General features: G+C 40.3%; 2 protein-coding genes across 2 annotated transcripts; one reads left to right on the forward strand and one right to left on the reverse strand.

Annotated features, from left to right (window-relative positions):
- Positions 1-13,129: 13,129 nt before the first annotated feature.
- On the reverse strand, positions 13,130-15,960 carry sod2 (superoxide dismutase 2, mitochondrial). Its single transcript, XM_085381626.1, has 5 exons — positions 15,836-15,960; positions 14,989-15,194; positions 14,667-14,783; positions 13,868-14,047; positions 13,130-13,728 (listed from the first exon to the last, which is right to left on the reverse strand). The coding sequence occupies exons 1-5, from the start codon at positions 15,862-15,864 to the stop codon at positions 13,583-13,585; spliced, it is 678 nt and encodes a 225-aa protein (XP_085237752.1). The 5' UTR covers positions 15,865-15,960; the 3' UTR covers positions 13,130-13,582.
- A 1,114-nt stretch (positions 15,961-17,074) lies between these two features.
- wtap (WT1 associated protein) lies at positions 17,075-23,518 on the forward strand. The gene is made up of 8 exons (XM_085381625.1): positions 17,075-17,259; positions 17,834-17,871; positions 17,999-18,054; positions 18,154-18,212; positions 18,366-18,493; positions 19,494-19,672; positions 21,997-22,151; positions 22,284-23,518. Exons 2-8 carry the CDS (start codon positions 17,842-17,844, stop codon positions 22,940-22,942), a joined length of 1,266 nt encoding a protein of 421 aa, XP_085237751.1. The 5' UTR covers positions 17,075-17,259; positions 17,834-17,841; the 3' UTR covers positions 22,943-23,518.
- The last annotated feature ends 18 nt before the right edge of the window (positions 23,519-23,536 follow it).

The raw sequence follows: 23,536 nt of genomic DNA on the forward strand, positions 1-23,536 counted from the left end.
CTTATGGTAACTCTCTCTCTCTGTCTCTCTCAGCTCATTTGTACACCTGAAAAAATCTGATTTATTCCTCTCTGTTAGGTGCTGGATGAAGGTGGAATATGTGTGTTATTGTGTTGGAATTTATCCCCATATGCCATTGAGTTATTGGGTTGTGCTTCTCAGCTGCTGTGATCCTTCAAAATCAATCAACCTTGGCTGCGCAGGATCAGCACGCACACTTGTTGCCAATAATTATTAGCATTCGTTTTAACCCACTAGAGTGTCACACAGCTCAAATAGACTTGCTCAGCTAAGGCTAATTCAAGTCTCTATGTGTCAAACACAGCTCCATACATTTTTAAATCCAAAGAACTGTTTTAAAATGCAGTTTTATCCAGACTGGGGAGCCCCAACCTTTGATTTAGTGCATTTAAAAAATATAAAACTTGAAATTACTTCTATATATCTTCTACACTTGGTACCATCTTTCCTTATTTCTCAAGGTTTTGAATGTTTCACTCTCCTGCCAGAGGTTAAAGAAACAGACTGACAACACAAATTGGGATTTGCAGGGGGTAGTTCTGAGCGAAGACATAATAAATTTAGTCCTTGTGTGCACAATAGATGTTGTTACTTACCATTTAACAACCTTGAAAAACAAGTAAAAAACACTTCAGGGACAAGATTTATTTATACACACAGGGATAATGACAGATGTGGACTAAACAGAAAGAAGTACTTCCGTGTGTGGAAGCCTGCGCCATCCTGCAGAGATCACACACGAACAATATCAACACAAATATGCGTAAAGACATAAAGTATGACTCATCATCTCAAGGATTTGAAGTGATGCTCGACCCACATGTTGTCTAATGTCTTATAGCCCTCAAAGTGGGAAATAAAAATATGCATTGCTCTCCTCCCCTCTTGGCAAATTCATGACACCAGTAAATCTTGATTCAAAAAAAGAAAAGAAAAGAAAAGAAATGCCCCGCATCTTGAAAAGCAATCTCACAGCAAAGAGAAGTCATACATGGAAAATTTAGAATGCTGTTTCCTGAAGAGGTTTCCAGGGGAGTATTTTTATTTTAACTCTTATTAATCATTCAGTGCAACAAAAAAAAAACCATCCTAAATCGCAGAGCCAGGAGTTGTTGTGAAAGAACAAACTGAGCTCTTCTCAGACTGATTGGCCACAGGTCTGCATGGAAAAGTCACATCACAACGGGAGATGCCTGCATTCGCTGGCTAAGGTAAGACAATGGCCAAAAAACAGAAGCACATGGGAGGAACAAAGGCAACACAACACAAGCTGTTTATGGATAGGTGCAACATCTCCGTGATGTTTAAATACATGGAATGTCTTAAGCGAAGGAAACGTTGACTGTGTAACTGCTAATGAAATCCACCAATCCATGCTTTTGTAAATAACTGGGAAACAAGATAAGACACTGACAGAGCTCACAACACACTTAATTACAGAGTTACAAGAACAAATTAGCTTTAATTTAATACTAATATATCTGGTGGGCCTGTTACATAAAAGTCCATTGTTGTCAACATGTTCACCGATACTTTACAGGGTGATAATTTGGCAATGTTGTATTTACATGCTCACTTGTTGTCTCATAGCTAAAAATAGCCACGATAAATCAGTTAAAGGAGCTTTGAAGTTGACCAGTAAAGCTCAGGAGTGAAAAATGTATTACAAACACGCAACTTTTAATGCGATACCTGTATTAAATTATGATATGACTTTAGCACATTTTATCCATAGTAGTAACATCAGGTTTTTATTTTGCAATATGTAGCACCTCAATCACAAAAACAGTTATTTCACAATTGCTATTTTTAATCTCACACACAAGCACTCTTTATGAGGTTGAGAAATTTCTGTTATGAGGCTGTGAAAGCAATTAATTGTGTGTCTGTGTGCAGCATTGCATGCAGTACGCATTTTGAAATGTGTTATGTTTATATATCTGAAAGGACACATGTGCGCTGTGTTAATTCATTCATCGGGACTTGTGCGGCTGTGCACTCGTGTGTTGATCGTAACCCCTGCAAAGTGTCGAAGCCCTCTGCGGTGCTCGGGTTAGTAAAACACTGCAGCAGATGTGTGAGGATGAGGTCACTCACATGCTGCCTTAAAGACTTATGCTGATGCTGAATCACCTCACATGGACAGAGAGCTCACAGGAGAGGCCACAGCAATACTTCTGTTCTACCTTGATAAAAAAAAAAAAGCTTTTGAAAAATTACAAGATTTAAGTCTGCAAGAAACAAACACTAGCTATGACATTCATCTCTCAGATATTAAATGAGTGGCATTGGCTGCATGCTTGGCTGCACAGAAGACACTTAAATCACAAACCTTAAAGAACAGTGGAAAAAAACGAGTAAAGAAATAGAAGTATAAAATAGTGCACGTTCCCGAAATGAACATAACTAAGGCGATTGTATTAAAAAAGGAATAGCAGTATGAAGTTGACTGAGTGTGAAATTAGATGGGACAGTCAGAAGAATGCTTTGAGGGCTTAAATTTCTACGTCCGTCTACCCGACTACTGGTCACACTGCCAATATTGCATCTGTTTCTGAACACAGCAGTGACTATGGAAAATCCCCTGGCAGGAATAATCTCCAAACACACACACACACACACATACATGCAGGAAAACATAGACATTAAACCTGTATCTCTATGTTCTGCATATCTGTTATATAAGAAGTTTTCTCTTCCTCACATGTCCCTTCCTGTGACATGAAGTGGTCACGTTCCAGGGTTTTAACTTGACTTTCAGGGGGCTTGTTCACAGAAAAGAACTGCTGTTTAGACTTTTTGTCTTATTTAGTCAACATTTCAAATAAAATTCAGACTTGTGAGGCCTGAGAGCAGGAGAATCAAGTACACGAGGAAACTAGTTAAACAGTCCTCCAGCCCTAGTTCTTTCCTATACTGAAAACTGCTCTAAACTACTCCGATGAAAAATGAGCTTTTCTCTTCTTTATCAAACTCGCTGGACAAGAGATGAAAAATATTCTGTTGTGATATCGTAAGTAGCTTTGACCACTTTTTTTTCTTCTCTTTTCAAAATACCTTCTGATGTGACCCAGTCATTTTTTCCATGCTGGTTTGTGCTCTTAGTTTTCCATTTGGAGATGTGTTTAGACAGACAATGAAATATGACAGAGCAGAATGATAAATAGATTCTCATGTATTCCTGCAAAAATACAGACAACCATCTCTTCTGTCCAGCATGATCTCATTATGTATGACATATGAAGTCAGCTTAGAACTGCTTTCACAGATTAAAATAACTTGCTATGATTGCTGGATCACACTCTAGAACAGGTAATGAGCTGATAATCGAATGCTTTCTAGGGTGATTTTCTGTTGTGGTCGGTGATCTTAGCTAAGTGGAACTGTTGTTTGACCCTAAAAACTCTTCACATGTTGTCAGTAACTAGGTTTTTGGACCCTTAAAATACCTACTTGGCATCACTTTCTTCACGGTTTCAAACACAAGTTTAAAATAGGCGTGTGAAGAATTGAAAACAGCTCCGAGACATTTAAATCCTCACTTCAGTGCATCTGGCCACTGATCACTGGGAATGTTTATTTTTATTATTCTTAGTGCACGAAAACCCCAAAACAGGAGAAAGAGATACCAAAATAGTGCAAGCAAACAAATTATGAAATACTGAAGTTTCTACTTCTATAAAAACACAAAGATTTTCCATTGTTTGTTCTGCATGTGTTTCCAAGCTTCTAAGTTTTCCGGGGTGCCTGCATGGGGATTCTCCAGGTACTCCAGCTTCAAGAGGTGCATGCTAACTCGATATCCTAAATTACATGGTTGTCTGTGTCTCTCCACTAGTCATATGATAGACTGGACTCTTGTCCAGAGTCAGCTGGAATAATCTCTAGTCCCCAATGAGCCTAAAATAAATTAAGAAAATGGGCAGATTTGATTCAACCAGTGCCATTTACTATTTGTCATCAAAATAAAACATCTTCTTTAATGGGTCATCAGATTTTCTTTGGTTAAAAGGTTTCAGCACATCTGGATGGAAATCTGACCATTGTTCATAGAAAATATTCCCACTGAGCTCACATGTTGCCTCATAAACTGCCATGTGACATCAACATCAGTTTAAAAACACATTCAATGAAATGTTGCTGACTGGAAGCACACATGTATCAAAAAGACAGTGTTGTAATGTGGTGTGGAGAGAACCCAAGAGCAGGATCAAATGAACTAATACTAAGCCTTTATTCAGCTTGAAACACAAAGTCCAAAGCTTAACACAAACCAAATAAATACATAAAAATACACAAACTAGGAGCACAGGGAATACCAGGGAATACCAGGAACAGGATTATGTATACACTGAGGATTTGGGAAATGGAAAGGGGGAACTGAGACACAGGTGAAAGTAATCAAAATAGTCAGCCAGACAGAAAGTAAAAGCCAAAACAAATCAAATTGAAACAGGAAACAAGCTAAAGATTCACATATTAAGCATGGAGGCAAGACTGACTAAATAAGAAGACACAGACAATGGGACAGGAAAGAAAGACATGATAGAGAGAGAAACAGGGAAACACTGAGGGAACAAAACACTTGGAAAAATCCAAAACAGGAAGTGAAGCTAAAGACCAAGAGCTCAAAATAAAACACTCCGACAATAAAGCCAACTTAAAAGGCATCCAAAACTCGAGGAAAACAGGAACCAGAACTCAAAAATTACATTAATACTAAGGCTGGTATAAGGCACTAAAATTAGAATCGAAAATCAACTTAAGAAACATAAAAATGAAATCTTCAAACAGAAAAGCAGTAACATGTATACAGAAACCCAAACTCAAACCTATGGACTAACAATTCAAAGCTCAAAATGGCATAAAGCCCCTCAGACTGTGACAAGCAGAGGTCTATATGGCTATGGTTTCAGTCAGGAGACATGTGCTTAGCTACAATAAGCCACAGCTTACGTTACATTCTTATTTGTCTGGATGTGTATTTTTCAAATGACCTGCTTTCCAGATGGTGTGTGTTATGCAGAGATTCTCTGCTATGATACCTCCAGGAAAATATATGTCTGCTGCTGCTAACACAGCCAGCTTTCCACGGTGAATTGGTAAGGGTTAAGAGGAAAAAATGCACAGGGACAGCATATATCAGAGTACTAGAATAGAATATACCGTGTTCCACCTCAAGTGAACCTCTGATTTTATCAGAGTGTCGCTGATAGATAGTGGATCAAAGCTTGTGGTATCAGCTGATAAATAACAAAATTTTTTACTACAAAAATTACAGATCTCATTAAGTAATGCAATTAACCTTTAACATAGACAAGACTAATGTGAGCTTGCCAGACATTTCTTAAAAGTATTATTTGCATTTAAAATCCTGCATTTGTATGTGAATGTACAAAACTGGTAGTGTATAGATTTTAAACTCATTGCAGCACAGCATAGGTAATAACGACAACAGCAGAGATTAAGTGTCATAATTAAGTCATCAATCATATAACAAGCATCTGAATAAAGTTTTACATAGCATTGTTACTGCAAAGGAGGTTTTATCAATATTGCAGTCAGTATAGCACGTTGTGTAAAAGTGTTATATTTTTCAGGCTTTGGTTTTCTTATTTTTGTCCATCTGACCTTTCAGTTATCACTTATTACTTTTTGTTGAAGCTCAGCAGAATTTTTTTTTTCTTTTTTTTTTTGCCTGTCCCGTTTGGCTCTTTTGCCATCAGAATTATTGTCTAAAGGCAAAGAAAGATGCCCAACGGATTTACTTTACCAAATTGACCATCCCAGCCTTGCCGTAATGGTCCATTTGATTCACCTTTTATTGTTTATTTTATTTTCACTTACTGAATACGGGACAGACTTGACTGGGGGAAAGAAGGGGAGAAAGAAAGAGGGAAAGAGAAACGGCTGAGAAGAGGGACGGGGGAGAAGGGCAAAAAACAAAAACCAACAGAATGAGCAGGGGGGGAAAAGGGGAAAAAAAGCATATATCAATCACCTGGATCACCTGCTGAGAAAGAAAAAAGAAAACAAGCAGAAGAGAACAAGAGTAATAGAATAAACAACATCACAATGATATATGGGAATATGACAGTAAATACTAAATATTAAACATTATTGTGCAGCACATAAGATCAACAGAACACAGTGTGCTTTGAGGTAGGAGCCAAAAAGGGTGTAGTTTGTGGGTGTGATCACCCGTGTGTACACCTGTGAGCATGGACGCGCTTGTTTTTTTTTTAAAAAAGGTTCCTTCATGTAATGATCTGCTAGAGGGTGTGGGGGGGCCACAGCCCCGTCCTCCAGGGCATGAAGCAGGTATGGAGGAGATCAAAACTCCAGACATCCAGAGGCCCCCAGAACACAAGAGACCAAGGAAAACCAACAGAGGAGCAGCCGCGCCACTGTCCCAGAAAGAGCTAAGGAGAGTCCCAGATGAGGGCTCACTCAGCAGCCGCGGAGCAGAAGCCAGGGGGGGTTGCAGTGACGCGCCCGTGAGCTCCGCCGGCAGCCAGCCGTGCCTGAGTGACCGAGCCCCAGGCCGAGAGGCCGGGGGCACCCCACCTCCGAAGTGGCCCGAGCGAGCCCCAGGCTCCAGGCCCCGATAAGCGGCCACCAAGGAGTGAGCCGGTGTGTACCTGGACGCCCATCCCCGGACACAAAGAACCACCAACGCACCGATGTCTGAGGGAGTCCGCCACTGGCAGGGGAAGTGGTGGTAGGGGGAGATAGGCCTCCAAACCTTGGAGGGCCTGAGATGTCCCCAGAGAGGTGGCGCCTGACACCCAACCTGACATATAGACACAGAAATACAGGCACACACATATACAAACATCCATTCCCACCCTCATGCTCTCATATGCACTTACTCCACACTCAACCAACGTGGAGACAGACATAAAGAGACGCTGTACACACGATCACACTCCCCAAGTGTACTCTACAAACCGGGTCTAGGTACCCTTGCCCCTGGAGGGGGGAACTGCACCCAGACCCAGGTGGTGTTACCCTTTTCCCTGCGGTGGGGAGAGGCAGACCGCCCCGACTCCGCAGCAGCAGGGAGGCCCCACACTCCAGACCGCAGTCGGACGGCCAACTCCTCCTCCTAGCCCCCCTGCTCCAGCAGGTCGCAGAGAATGGGGGTGAGAGAAGACTCCAAACCTCCCTCCACCCGCTCATTGTAGTGTTGATGCATGTGTGTTCTAAGGTGCATTTATTAAGCAGAAATTAAGCTTATGCGTAAGTTTAAGATGGAAGGTCTGTAAGATCTTTCTTCACACGTCTGTCTGCTTCCCGGGTGTTTGGTGGCTAATTGATCGTTTACATCACTTCCAATCTCCTATGCTGTCAACCTCATTTCTGACATAGCTGGTCTAGTCCAATCATCTATCTGCCCAAAATCTCATCTGTCATTCTCCCTTGCAGACACTTTTGTCCAACTGAACTCTTTGCCTCTCCCATGTTACTCAAGCTCCATGGAAGCCTCCACCTTTTTCTCCACCACCAGTGTCTAGACTCCGGGGGTTCCTTCCCCAGTTCCTATCACCGCTGGGATCCATTCTGCTGTGATGGGCCATTGTAGTCTAATCACCAAACAGCTTGATTGAATTCTGTAAATAAATCATGTTCAGTTCCCTCTAATGATCTCTCCTCATCGAAATGGTTTCAGTGGAAGTGTGCCTCTCACTAAACCATTTTTAATGAAGGAAAACAGGGAGAATAGCCCAAATTACACAAAAGCTGGAATGAAATTCAGTGGCAACAAGTCTTATAGAGTGGTGAATCAAAACTTTACATTTTTGGCTCAAATCATCATCAATCTTCACAGGTACAACAGCAAGTGTCCGTAGTCATCTGTAAAACGCAATGATTTGGCGGCTGCATTTCAGCCAGTGGTGTTGGGGATCTTGCAGTAAAAGCATACCTGGATAAAATAAAATGCACAATGGAACACAATCAATCATGGATTGGCCTCCCCAGAGTCCAGACCGCAGCATTATTGAAGCAGTGTGGAATCATCTTCACAGAAAACAGAACAAAAGGAGGCCAACATGCAAAGAAAATCTTTGACTGTCCTTCAAGAAGCCCGGAGAACTTTTCCTGAAGACTATTTAAAGAAAATACAAGGAAGCTTCCCTGGGAGAGTTAAGACTGTGTTGAAGAATAAAGGTGGGCAGACCAAATATTGACTTTCAAGCTCATTGCAATTGTACAAACTCTATTTTTTTTTAAGTTATATACTGTATTTCAAGTATGTTTGCACACAATTTAATAAATCTTTGCTCTTATTTCCCATTTTCCTAGCAAAGTCTAAAGAAATTAGGGGTGTTTAGTATTATTAATTGTTTAGAATCAATAAAATGATTTCGATCTTTATTAAATTTTGCAATTTTGTCCCACTGTGACATTGAACTTTGAATCTTTTAATCGTGTACACTTCTTTCTATCAAGATGTTGACCTGGTACTAAAAATTCCTTCCCTGTTTTTAAAGCCAGTACACTGTTGTACAGCTGATCCTTGGAGATAATATAGAAGGACACAAGAATTTCTCTGTTCTGTCTAAACACAACTGTCTTTCACAGACAAAGTTGTTACAACCTAGTAGGGTGGCACCATAAACTGTATAAAAAACATGCAGGTAGTTCTGTTACCAACTGGTTTGTGGATTATTATTGAAAAATATCAGCATAATATTTCTTCTTTAATTTTTCCCGATTTTTTTTGTTTTGTTTTGTTTTCAAAATGTATGTCATGAACAAGGGGTGTGCTTGATTGAGAAAACCATAAGGTAAAAATTTCTTCCTTATTCTTTATTCTATATTCTGTATTTTACTCTAAATGTGACCATAAAAAGTAAATATAGTGTACTGCAGAAAAGTAGAAACCATCAACTAAGACTAAGACCCATTAAGAAAAAGTGTGCTGAGTAAGAAGCAGTGTAATTTTTGTCAGACAATTTTATACATTCAGAGAAAACTAAACCCATTTTCTGCTTATAGTCTATAAGAAGCACTTAACGAGTATTTACTCTACTCACAGTTTGACTTATATTTAGAAACTCAGCACGAAGCTCACAGGGTTGTATGTAGTGTGATGAATGCTAATCTTTTAAGAAAGAGAAAGAAAAAACAAGTTGCCCATCACGTTACTGTCTGTTTGCTCTTTTAAAACATTGAAACAATATTTATGTGTTTACGGATTTTCTTCTACAAGACCACCAGGAGCTACATAATTTTGGGCATGGTCATTTTAGACCGGGAATAGCTCCATCCCATAAGGAAGTCAAGTCTGCTGCAGATGAAGGCACCTTATTGTATTTTAATACTCCAGTGTTTGGGTGTCCTCCAGTTTCTCTGTTTCTTTTCAGTTTCTTTCCTCTGACATCCTGAGTACCCAGCCAAAAAGGATCTGCTGAGTGCTGACTCTGTAAAGGAGAAGAGAAGACAGCCAATTTTTGACAGAAAAACTTATCCGCTCTCTTGATTAAATCCAAAGAAATGATTGAATCTCATTCAAGCTTAATTGCCAAGACGAATACTAGAGAAACAGAGGAAGCAGCTTAAAAAAATGATGGATATGGAAAAGGAAAATACATACAAAGAAAATGTCTGAGTTCAAAACTTCCCACTTTTAAGATTAAAAGAACACACTACGGGTGTTATATATCCACAAATATGAAAAGTTATCCACGAACTATTGTTCACTTTATAGAGAGAAGGGATCTTAGGTCTACAGTTAGCATCCTTTCATGAGCTACAGTTGGCAGTGTGGTGAACTTTTCATTTTTTAAATGAAAAGTCAGTGAGCTCGTGTGGATTTGTCAAGCTTGGATCAGTCCCACATAAACCCAAATGACCCCAGGCCTGCAGTGATTTATCACACTCTGCTGCCTAAACGATGTCCACAAGCCTTTGGACTCACTGGTGCGAGTGACTATTACATAACTGCAAAGAATTAACCAGACACCGTCACACCCTCTCGCTAAAACTGTCTTTTCCTTTCTTTTCTTTGCAGCACAGACTTTTCACAGTGTTTCACTTGTAGAAATGTCAACGATCACACGAAGCGCTACCAGAGGAAGAAGCACATTGCGTGCCTTTCTACTATGTTCAAGTTCTGTTTGTGTGTCTGGTCTTTTTTTTTTTTTTTTAACAAAAATGACATGGACAAAGTTTCCCACAAAACCCTGCTGCCTGGTTCCTGGCTCGCGGTGCCTGCTGAAGAGCTCCCTCTCTAAAGCACTCAGTTTCAGGCTCAGACCCAAACGGGTGCCCTGAATTTTAGCTCCGTCGCCCTTTCTGCCAGGAACAACGGACGACGAATCCTGGAAAGTTTTACCTCCTTAGTGTTGACACCTCGCTTTTCCAGTCCAAATGGGACAATGACAGCTTGTGTAGGGCAGTTCACACAGAGAAACACCACGGGTCAGCTTTGCTGGTTGGAGGACAGGATGGCGGATCATAGAAATGTGATGACAAAGCTGAAAAATGATTTAGGAGGCAGACAAGAGATTGAAGATGCTGACATTTATTCAGGAAGACGTCATATGAAGAGCAGATCAGGTTTTAGAAGCACACAGATCATTTTTCAGTTAAAGTACAAAATAAACATTTGTTATGAAAATAAAAGAGTTAAGAAATGAGCACATGTGCTACAAGAGTACAGAGGTTTAGTCTTTATCTACTCTTCCCTGAAAGCAGACAGTCCCTGAGGCCTTCAGAGAAGCAAAACAGAAGACACAAGGTCAGGTCATCTAGCTCCAACTCCACCTTCCCTGACCTTTAAAGATCTGAGCAAAAACTGAGAGAGCTCAGCGAACAAAAACGACCCACTTTAAGAACTCTGGACGTTCCCTTGCATGCATCTGTCAGCACTTTGTGCTTGAAAACACAATAAAAGGCTTGAAAAGGGAAGAAAGGAGCAAAGTCTGACTGAATATTATGTTCTTATTTTTGAAGGCTTCTTTGTTTTTCTTCTTTCTTGCCCACCCAACATTTGTGGTTCAAATTTGTGACAACCTTAAACAGCACTGTGGAAGAAAATGTAAAGTCTGCGAGTGTGGAAGTAGAGGCCACAGTTTTAATCAGTAAAGACCAAAGTATTTGTTGGGCACGCATTTCCACCCCAAAGGCCCTGACAATAAAAATCAGGATGCGAGACTCAGCCGCATGCGAGTCTCGCTGCATGCCTGTGTGCGAGAAACCACAACGACAGCAGAACTTGTGTTTCCTATGAAACGTGTGTATAAAAATGTGAAAGTTCATGTCGTTTCTGAAGAAAAGGGGATAGGCAACAAAGCTAAATATATATGCATGTTTGTCTACGTATTACTTGAGTCTTGGATGCACTTTTTTAGGAAAAAGCAGTACAAAGAGAAGAGGGTAGAGGGGTAAGGAACAAAGGTGGTTTTTGAAAAAGGAGTTAAACTCAGCGACTGAGACGTTTGCTCAAGATTTTCCTCTCTTCCCTTCCAGAAGCTAAAGAAACTATCCTGTGTGAGTTCCATCTTTTTTTTACAACTCGTAGATGAGGGAAATACTTTTTGGCATACTCAAACTTTTACAGAGCAAAAGTAGGCCACATTTAGAGTCATCCTCTCATAAATTTGGAGACTTCTGTTTTTAAAGGCTGGCAATGTCAACGTCACAAATGAGACCAATCCTGTTTGCGTGCTTATACTTTTTGCTCTGACGAATCCAAATCCTCCTTGCTTTAGTACATAATCTGTTACAAAACCCTGTAAGTCTGCTGTTGAAGTTATAGTCCATGCAACGGTACGTTAAACTCATGCTACACCAGTGGGTAATAATAATAATAACAGTATTTTTCTTTAAATTTTGTTTGTGAAATAGGAAATGAGTGCGATTTTATTGTATATAAAGCAAGAACAGAGTTTCAATTCTATTAAAAGTTCATATTTGGTGTGTTCACCTTTAGTCTTTAAAGTGGTCTGAACTCTCTTCACCATGTTTTCTTGTCATTTCTTTTTCCTTCTCCAGACTTTTGAAGGAAAAGCTCTTCTTTGGATGCTGGCTGCCTTTTGTTCTGTTAGTGTCAATAATGTTGAGGTCTGTGCTCTGGGGAAGCCAATGCATGACTGATAGTGATTCATTGTGTGTTTTCCTATCCAGCTATGCTTTTACTTTATTGGTAGTGCGTTTGGGATCATTGTCATCCTGAACAATGAAGCCATTGCCAATCAGATGCCTTCCAGGTAGTAGTGTATGGTGGATCAAAATCTGTTGGCACTTTTCTGCATTTATAATTCTGTGAGTCTTGATAAGATCTCCAACATCATTGGCTGAATTGAAGCGCCAACCATGATAGAGTCTCCACTGTGTTTTACAGATGGCTGTAGACACTTACTGTTGTACAGGTCTTGATTCTTGTGTAATTTGGTTTACCTCAGTCTTTTCTCCCCATGAAAAGCCACCCTTCCACTGAGATCATTTCTGATGAAATTTCCATCAACAGCAGGTGGCTTTGTTTTTGTTTGCCCCCTACACACATGAATTTCAGGTAGTCGTCATCTTGTCCAGTTTCATTGAACCAAAACACACAAAGATTTGGCTCTTTGTAAATTAGTTTGCACAGTCCTGTATACACAGCAGGAGCCTAAGCACAAATGTTAAGGGAACACTGCCCTCTTCTGGCAACATTGTAAATAGTAGCACTATGACCAGATGTAGGCATAAAACCTAAAGTTTTTCAGCTTGACAGAATCGTGAGGTTTATAGGACCTTTGTTAAGAAATCAAGGTACTTAATGCCTCCCCATTCTTGTGCTTATTATACATTTCCTGCCTGGATTTAAATCTTGATTGGACTGAACTCATCTTGGGTGAAACTCTAAAGTGCTAGACGACGACAACAACAACAACCCAATGTTGACATCCATCTTTTAACACCAATTGAGCTAAAATGCATTTGAAAACATGAGCTTCAGTGACCAGTATTCAACACTGCCCTATAATGGGGCCATGAGGATTTAAACTAAATAAAGTTTAAAACTGCATTTTTAACTCCAGCTTCTCTTATAGCTTAGAGGGGGAAAAAGTGAAATTTTAGAATCTTACAAGTAATGAAAAAAGGAAAGAAAGAAGAATCAAGCTTTTACAACCGTTTTATTACAATTTCTGCTTTTTATTATCATACAGCAAATACAAGGACTGCAATAACATTGTCCGATTTTAGTGTGGCTTAACTTGACTGAGACAGCTATAAGAATATGCACTCATGTTATCTTACACCTAGTATGCCACTCATAAGATGTGAGAATGGCAAAAGCCAGCTTTGATGTTAAAGTTGTCCATTATTGTGCGCTTTCAAAATTACTGGCAGTTGAGAACAGACCAGAGATAAACAGTACTTGCCCGCTAGCTTCAGCTTTTCCACGTACAATATATGTACCAAAAAAAAAAAAAATAAAAAAAAAAATAAAAATTTAAAGACAGTTTAAATGCCAGTTACCTTCTGAAGATTTGAACTGTCATAAGTCTGATTTAATGCAGGCAACTACCCTTTGATCCAAGTCTTAGTGGTTGCTGTGCATCAGCTTCTACTTTCTGGCCATCTGAAGACGCTCACTCACGTTCTCCCAGTTGACTACACTCCAGATAGCTTTCACATAGTCAGGTCGCACATTCTTGTATTGAAGGTAGTAAGCATGCTCCCATACATCAATACCAAGCAGGGGAATGAGACCTAAGCGCCAAAAAAAAAAGAAAAAAAAAAAAAGGAAAAAATTAATATAAATAGGCCATGTTGCAGTTAGAAGGTCAAGTCGCATTCATTCAATTTAGTTTTATTTATATAGCACCAAATCACAGAAAGTCCAACTGACCTGTTGTCCCCTGCAAAGGATCCTGGTTAGCACAGGCAGCAATGCGAAGTCTTCCACTGTCCTTGTCAAAGCCAAGCCACCCCCAGCCTGAGCCCTGCACAGCCACCGTAACAGCAGACATCTTCTCTTTCATCTTCTGAAAGGAGCCAAAGTCCCATTTGATTGCCTCCATTAGCTCTCCTACAAAGTTGTCAAACAGATGTGTATGCTTCTGTGAAATGGCACAACACAAATGTCTTGGCTGGAGTGTTTTCAGTGAAAGAAACGTTGCATCATCCAAGTGATGATGCAACCATTCCCCCAACTGTCATGAAATTTGACCAGTGGCCATGAGTACTATTCAATTTCCATATTAACAAAACTGAGCTTTAAGCCAATTAGGAAATGGTGCAATTTTCAGTCATTATGCAACAATAAAAAACAAACAAACTCTGCAACCATATTAATCAACTTTAACACGTCATAAAATGAAGTTGCACATTCAATAAGAGTCATGTCTCAGAGAAGTGATCTGATTAAAGACAGACAAGATGATATGTTAACTGGCTATGAATAGTTTTAGTCTGGTCATATACAGTTTCATACCACTAGGGGGAAGGAAACTATAATCCTTGACAGACAAGCAAGTTACCAAGTTGCTCAGGCAACTCTGCTAGTTAACAGTTACATAAATACTCATGTATCTAACAGAGACATTTTGTGGTCTCCTGTTGGTTTTAAGTTCAATATCCACTCCCGAGTAGAAAAACAAACAAAATACAAAACCCTGTTTCAATTTTTGTAAATTTCTCTGTCTTACCTTGTGGTTCGCCTCCACCATTTGGAGAGAGATTTGTCCAGAAGATGGTGTGGTTAATGTGGCCGCCTCCATTAAACTTGAGAGCAGGCTGGAGAGCAACCTGTGTTGTCACGTCTCCTAAAAATGTAAGTCAAAAATACACAACATACAGCTTCTGTCAAACTCTTACACATTTATGTTTTGGGGAAAAATCTTTAAGGAAAAAAAAACTAATGTATGTATCAGAATCTTAATTACAACTTCATATAGACAACTACTTTTAAAGTCTTCATTTTCAAATCGAGTTCAAGCGAAGTGAAATATCATGCGACTCTGCCCATACCCTTTGCAAGTGCCTCCTGATACTTCTCTTCTGTAACATTTAGGTTGTTGACATATGTAGCATGGTGCTTGCTGTGGTGCAGCTGCATGATCTCTGCACTGACGTAGGGCTCCAGGGCACCATAGTCGTATGTCAGGTCAGGGAGAGTATGCTTCTGCCTCGATGCAGCTACCTTGCTAATAGTGTGGCTGAGGCTGGCTGCACACCTGAAAACAAATAATGAATAAATACAGCATGAAATAAGGCATGACATCATGAAAATGTCATGACATCAGCAAGAAAACTGTTATTCAGTTATTTAGGGATACATTCCAACAGAAATTGAGATATACCAAACAGAACTACTTTTAAAACTTTAGTTTCCTAATCAACTAGTAATTTGCTAAGGAGCAATTGACAAGGCTGTGCAACTAAGCCGTACCAAATTACTTCCCTGCAGGGTATCAGAGGTAGGATTTTCAGTTAGTTTTAGCTTACTTAAGCAACTGACCTAAATGACTGTTGTTGATACTAGATTTACGCAGCTCTTGAAGCACAGCCATCTACATATTAGTTCATTGAACATATGATACTGGCTCAATATTAAGACATTCGGTTCATAACTTCATGCACGAGTTCATAACAGCATGATTACGCGTTTAATAAACAAAAACCTGTATTTAGTGCGCCATAAGCTAACCTAGCTGAGCTGCCAGTTAGCATTTCGGTTAGCTAAGTGCTAGCTCTCAATAAGCAACTGTCACGTTCAAGAACAACTGCTGCTAGCAGAAGTCAAGAGCCCCCATTCCGTATGCACTTTGAGCGCAGTACACGCACCAAATGCTCAACAATGTGACAACAATCTTACCTACGTATTTGTCCAGCTCTGCAAAGCATGTTCCTAATGCTGTTCAATAGACAGAATGAAGGAATACACACGCTGATTACAACTGCCCTTGAAATGTGCAATTTCAAGTTGACAGAGGAGGCGACCGTACCATTACATCTATGCTGTGGGGGTGTCCGGGAATTAGATAAACACAGAGTCAACGGCTACATGTGACAACGATACACATTATTAGAGACACTTGGCAGATGAGAGAGACTGTATTAAAAACGCATCCCGATACTCTGGAATAATAATAATAAAAAAGCTCCTTACCTTCTGTATTATTTTGCAACTCCTCCCTTTAGATATTTTTTATTCTAATCCGTTTAATTTATTGTAAATCTGTTCACTCTGTTTATTTATTGCAAAACAAAGCATATATTTAAAGGAGTAGTTCTTATTACTGTCTACAAGCATAATTAAAAAAATAAAAAAATAACAGCAGAGAGTCACGTGAACGTTCCCCCGCAACAGTGGAGGCAATGGCGGAGATCGTCTATATTAAGACAAATGGCGCACTAAGAAGCAAACAACGCTTGCTTAAAAGGGAAAACCCTCAGGTTTGAATTCGGAACACATAATCACTTGTGGTGGACACTAAACTGAGAACAATTCTAGCATCCACCAGAAGTGTCAACTTCATGGAACAACAGGAAGTTATTTCTGCAACTGAAATAAAAAAGAAAATATGGCTTATTATCTCACAATTTCGAGTTATTTTTGATTAAGTCTACATTTCAAGATCCTAAAAAGAACCACTTCTTTCTTCAGTAGCCTAAACAAGTTTCGGTACAACTCACAGTCGATGATGCACCAAAGACTAATGTCAAGGTACACTAAGGCTTTCTCTACTCTAGATTTATTTAATGAATTAATTCAAATAATTAGGTTTATGAAGACTCATAATAATTAAAAATATTTCTTCAAACTACTCCTACCAATAGTACAAAAGGGAGAGCTTTGTGCTGTGTATATATTTAAATACATTTGTTAACATAAATACATTAGTTAATGACTTAAAAACATGCATTCATACAAACTAAGGCTAAAAATAATACAATAAAAATAGTAATGCGGGCATGAATTCATCAAAATCATATAAAAAATATCTACTGTTTACTGTTATTTGAGGGGTACATTTTTTGATCTTAAAATCGCTGCGGAGTGAGAGTTCTCGCTCTTTCCCTCCATCTGTGCTAGAACTCTGCAGTAAGGCAAGTGCGGCGCAGCGCCCAGCTACAGCCATTCTGTTTAGTCGACCGCGAGGAAGATGCTGTTGACCACGCCGAAGCGAGACGACTACAAATAACTTCCCCATAAATTTTAACCAAGTCGCAGGTTCTCGTTTCATAAAGAACCCCTGACGCCAAGAGGACCGAGAAACATCGAAAGAAACTGATCTGGTAAGTGCTTTTTTTGATGGCTGAAGGCCCGATATCTGCAACCCAGAACCCGCTAGTTTCAGGAAAAGGAGTGCTAGGGAGGGAGTCATTTCCTTCACCGCCATTTTGTGATAACAAGGAGCGGAAAATAGAGCCAAGACTTGTATGCTGCCAGGCTGGACATAGGGAAATAGTGAAGCTCGGTACTGCTGTTTCGTTACGTGTAGTTAGTTTGCTAACGGAAACAGCTAAACCTTATTAGCAGCCTGGTGTTAACCTTGGTTAGCATATTTTCCATTTCTCGCGGTCCGTTGCTGCTGCTGCTTGTCACACGAGCTAACACAAGGCTCGGCTGCGCTTATAAACTGCTATTATATTAACTTTGATTTAGTTTTGCGGGATAGTTAATGTGTTCCTCACACGCCATCAGGGTCATCTATTAGCTGAAAGGCACCGCTTTTGTACCGAGTTAGCAGAGTTGCTGTACATTGTACTGCGTGTTGATAGCCATCGCGTTAAAACATGATGCAGTCCTTCAAGCACACGAGCCCAAGCTGTAATTACTGCTGATCTCCTGTCGCCTTTTTACTTACAGCGTTCACAATGACCAACGAGGAGCCTCTACCCAAGAAAGTGAGTTTCTTTTCTTATTCTAATGTACCCCTTGTAATTTGTTATGTGTCACGACCCTGCCCACCACCCTCCAAATATTCTAATGGGTTTCTTTATGTAACCAGTGCTTGGGTTTTCGTTCACACAGGTTCGCCTTAGTGAATCGGACATGAAGACTCTGACCAGAGAAGAGTTGTGTGCAAGGTAGGTAACAGCTCTGCTATTGGTGATTAATAATGTGGTAGGGGGAATTTGGTGTTTTTGTTTTGGATGAGCAGCTAAAACATGCTCTGCCCATCACAGGTGGAAACAGCATGAAGCCTATGTCCAGGTCTTGGAGGCAAAATATGCGGAGCTATGTTGTAAGTACACCTGCTATAAGACATGGTTATGATTTAACCTTGTCAGCATCTCAACAATCACCATGTTTTTGCCTGGTGCTGCTGTCTGTGGCAGTCAGTGAAAGGAATTAATCTGATATGTTTTGCATTTCTGCACCGCTTTTATCGTCTCAGCCAATGACGTTCCAGGGCTGAAGGAGTCGGAGGAAAAGCTCAAGCAGCAGCAGCAGGAGTCCGCGCGGAGGGAAAACATCTTGGTCATGCGACTTGCCACCAAGGAGCAGGAAATGCAAGAGTGCACAGTATGTATTTATTCCTCTCATTTTGATTACGCTTGACATGACTGAATAGAATTCAGTTTCTATTTGTCCCACAGTTTGAGTTCTTATTTCTTATAGGAATATTGAGCCCTTCTAACATAACGTTTAAGTGATCTTTTTTTCATTAAGATTTCACGGATAAGAACATGGGTAACTTTGTGAATAAGTAATGATGTTACAGTTTGCTATTAAACAAGTCAAAACTGAGTAATTATTATCCTATATTCTAAATTTGATAATACAAGTTTTCAAAGTGCAAAATAATTTAACTTTTTTACTAAATTTCAATGAATTGAATAATTTGCAACACTCCAGCAGAGAGCGTTCCTTAGTTAACTGTCATGATCATGGAAAAGAGGCTAAAAGTAAATTATTTCAAGCCAAGGCATCCTTTGCTCTTGCCAGATTGACAGCTCAGTGGATCAAACAGCTGCTTTATGGTAGCACATGCCATTCTTAAAGTGCAGCTGAGGTGAGCTCAACGCACAGGCTTTAAACTTGGAAACCCTGCAGTCACATTGAAATGGAAAGCATGGGGACACAGTTTTGAACAGAAATGCCAGAATTTTAAGCTAAATGTGTTTGAGACACACACAAAAAAAAACCCCAACAAAAAATGGTTGATGTCTTCATAACTTTGGCAGGTGAGTTTTTTTATTTTTTTGGGGTTTTTTTTGGACCAGTCTGATCTCCCCGGGCCTGGAAAGGCAGCTGTCAAATAATTGGAAGTAATTGTTCACTTAGAGATTTTGTCTTGAAAACTTTGTAGATGGAAGGCAATATGCTTAAATTGTTTGAGTCCACATCAAAAGTTTCCATCAGAAGATTGCGATTTCCAATTTTATACATTTTGTTTATTTTTTAAGAGGGAAAAACACGGCTACTGGAGATCGGAGCCAAACTCAAGAATGTTCTCTTGAACCATGATAAAACACTTGTTTATCTGTTCCTGCCACTGACATGTGTTTGTTGTATCCTGCAGACGCAGATCCAGTACCTCAAGCAAGTCCAGCAGCCGAGCGTGGCCCAACTGCGGTCGTCCATGGTGGACCCGTCCATCAACTTGTTTTTCCTCAAAATGAAGGCTGAACTGGAACAGACTAAAGACAAACTGGAGCAGGCCCAAAATGAACTGAGTGCCTGGAAATTTACACCTGATAGGTAAAGACAATCAAAATAATCCCCCTCAAAAAACAAAACAAAACAGAAAAGTCAAGACTTCCTCACGCCCCCCACCCTCACTCTCACTGCAGACATGCAGGAACAATGGTGGGGGGGAAGGCTGACAAAGTGCTGTACTCACCACGAGATTCAGACTTTACAGAAAGCCAGTCACTCCCAAAAAAACCAAACAAACCCCAAACTGTTTTTGTACTCTTGCACTGTGCCAGCTACATATCACATAACCTAAAGAGAAAAGACAGTATGGTCAGGTGACACTTGTGTTTCAGCTCTCTCCCCTCGAGTTCCCCTCACCGTCCAAGGGCCTGAAGGAGTCCGGACTGTTCCTGAAGAGGTGGTCACTCGCTTCCCGACGTGGATATGGCCTCCCTGCCCCCGCCGCTCAAACCAGACAGTTCGCTTATTAAATAGGGGGGTTATGGTGGAGGTAATATGGAGGTTGAGTCAGGCAGGGAGGATCCCTAGCCTAAAACGGCAATTGAACATTTTAAAGACGATTCCCATACTTGGGTTAAAAAGACATTAACAGTGGAATAGACCACACAAAGACCTGCTGAGAAATGCAGAGACTGTTTGGACAGTCTAGATACATTCCAGTAATATGAGGAAAGTTTCTAGGATTTAAAAGTAAGACTTTGGGGGAAGAGCCACTAGAAATGACATTAAGACTGTGAGCGGAGCCAGATCCTCGGTCCATCAAGGACTATGGTTCAGGCATGAGGGTCCATTCGCCTGTGTCTTTGAGCATGGGCCTGCACACGGTAGAGTGTATTTACTTGTTTTATTTTGTGACTTGTTTATTTTTATTGGTATTTAATTTGATTTTGTTTCTCTGAAACAAGCACTTACTGCAGTGTGTGTGAGCTAAGAAGCATGATTGGCCTTCCCTGAATACTTGTGTAAAAATATTCACATGGGATTTAATGCCGAATTAAGCTTTGCTTAATTTCTCCTACCAAAACACACTGCTGTAGGTGCACGAAGTCCTGTTTTCAATTTGTGACTAAAGATGTCTTCAAGAAGTCCTGTTATGAGTTTATGAGATTGTATTGATTGTATTTCTGTGTATTTTTGTGATTGACCAAACAATCTTTCCCTCAGCCATTTACACAAATAGATGATTATATTTTCCTTTCTCACCTGTGTAGCACAGCTCTTAGCACTGTTCACGCTGTGAATCCCTCATGGGGTCTGTTTTACTTTTTGTCTTTAAAAAAACAAAACAAATAACAACAACAATTTTTACTCTGCTCTCACACTAAATGATGAAATCTGAACATCTTAAAACACATTTCCTCCTGCAGAGGCAGTAATGGTTATGAGTAAGAATGGAGGAGGGTTCCAGTAAATGATACTGATGTAAATACATAATCATATATTATAATTATAAATAACATTTGTTCTTGATCAGGGTTGTGAGGTACTTTGAAGCTACCATCATCACTTTGCTTACTTTAATATTATGTTACTATTTTAGTGTCTTCTGACTATATAACGTCTTTATTTATAGACCAAATGCATGGTGGGAAAAATGGTTTAAAGCATTACATGAAGTCAGTTATCTTTGGCTTCTTGATTAAGACCTTTTTAAAAGAACAACCACAATACCTACTAATGTAAAATGGTGTGCTGGACTGTTGCCCTGTTTCTTGACCTTTTGTAATGTTGAGAAAGCAGCACCTGAAGCTATTTGAGTTTACTGTTGAAGCACTTACTTTCTGTGTATTTCAAGTGGTTACAGAAAACCTGTGCCTGGTTTTGCAGTGCACATTTGCTTTTTGCTACTCATAGCTAAAGGTTGGTATTTAAAATGTCCTGGGTCACCCTAATATCACACTGCTATGTTACATTTTTTTCATTGTGCTTGTTCCTCACACCCAGTGATGTAGCAAGATTATTTAAAATTGAAAGTTTGCTAGTGACCGAATCGATACCAAAATGCCCACCTTTCTTCAACATACAGTTAAAGTGTAACACTGTTTTTGAGTTTCAGGAAAGTGGGGACCATTTTCAATACACATCATTCAACTTTTAATTTCACTTGCAGAAAAAAGTGTTTTTTCCATGGATTTTGATATGTGTTTGTACAGGACAGATTTGTGTCAGTGGGTTCCTGATGTTGTTTTGAAGTCTGAAAGATTTAATGACATTTGTGTTTTGGTTAGATCAATTTACGGACAACCAGGTTGAAGAGTTTCTTTTGACCCTTGGCAAATCGCAAAGTGGGTCAGATCAATGGGACCTCTTTGCCTGTTGTTTGTCTCCTGGTTCACCGTGTGATGTGAGACTTGTTTCCCTTACAGCCAAACAGGGAAGAAACTGATGGCCAAGTGTCGAATGCTGATTCAGGAAAACCAGGAGCTGGGTCGGCAGCTGTCCCAGGGACGCATTGCCCAATTAGAGGCTGAGTTGGCCCTCCAGAAGAAGTACAGCGAGGAGCTTAAGAGCAGCCAAGACGGTGAGAACATTGCATCTATACCCTACAGCCTGGCCAACTGTGACCGTATCTCATATTTGCGCCATTAATCCTGTGACATTTGTGTTCATTTCTGACTTTGTTCTTTGTCTGTTCCTGAATTGTCGATCCCAGAGTTGAATGACTTTATCATCCAGCTAGATGAGGAGGTGGAAGGCATGCAGAGCACCATCCTCGTCCTGCAGCAGCAGCTGAAAGAGACCCGTCAGCAGCTCTCCCAGTCTCAGGGGTCCTCAGCTGGAGCAGGACCCAGTAGGACTTCACCCACTGCCTCCAGCTCATGTGCGGAACAATCCGCTCAGCCCGGGCAGGCCGGCGCACCCTCTGAAACAATGGGCAAAGACTACGGAAGGGTCTTCAATGGTCCAAGCAATGGCAGCTCATCCCAGAGGAGCGAGACCACTACACCCAGCCTGTACCGAGAGGTCAGCAGCACAGAGGAAGACTTTCCCATGTCCCCCATGGTTTCAAGCCCTGGCGAAGCTGAGACCAAACTCTCCAACCACTCAGAGGAAGTGACAGGGAGTCAGACTGCTGCTGGCAGAGTTGGAGGACCTGTGGGTTTCGGTAGCCAGCTGAGTGCGGGGTACGAGAGCGTGGACTCTCCGACAGGCAGCGAGACATCATTGACTCAGCACTCGAATGACACAGACTCCACCACCGACCCCCATGAGGACAAGGCTGCCCTGGTGACCAAGGGCAGCAGGACTGCTGGGTCACGGCACGCTCAGAACGGCCTGGACACCGGGACAAGCGATGGTGCAGTTTTGTAGTGTACTTTGACATGTATTATCTGTTTGTTTGTTTTTCTTTTTTTCTTTTTTTTATACCGTATACAGACATAGCAACAAATGCATAGTCTTTAACACAGCACTGCTGTCCAAGATGTTTTGTTTTCACTCTTCTCTCCCTGCCCATCGTGATGCCTCTGTCACATTTGTGTTGCTACACGGGGATATAACAGGAATGGTTTAATGTTAGATTTAAATTGCGTGGATGTTTGATTCTGATGTTTATTTGAGCACGTCTAGGCTGTTCTTCTTTTAGCTCTTGACACTGAAATCAGGCATCTGGTGTAAGTCATTGTCAAAAGTCAGTAAAATCACTGAATTACAGTAGCTTCGCTATATTCAAGGTCATTTTTAGATGTTGACCTGTGTTTTCTTTCTTTTTTTTTTTCTTTTTTTTTTTAGTGCAATTTTAATTTTTCATTGGCAAAAAAGACCCATTCGGTTAAAAAAAAAAAAAATTCTGTTGAAATGTGAGTAGTTCATATGCGATGTTCATATTATTCTGACTTCAGTCCTTTTCATGTACTGACCAAATACCAATAAAGATTTTTAATACTATGGTGTGAAACCTATTAT

Source organism: Rhamphochromis longiceps, linkage group LG15 (assembly GCF_057381845.1).
Source record: "Rhamphochromis longiceps isolate RC_006_pf linkage group LG15, R_longiceps_female_GT1.1, whole genome shotgun sequence".
Lineage (NCBI taxonomy): Eukaryota > Metazoa > Chordata > Actinopteri > Cichliformes > Cichlidae > Rhamphochromis > Rhamphochromis longiceps.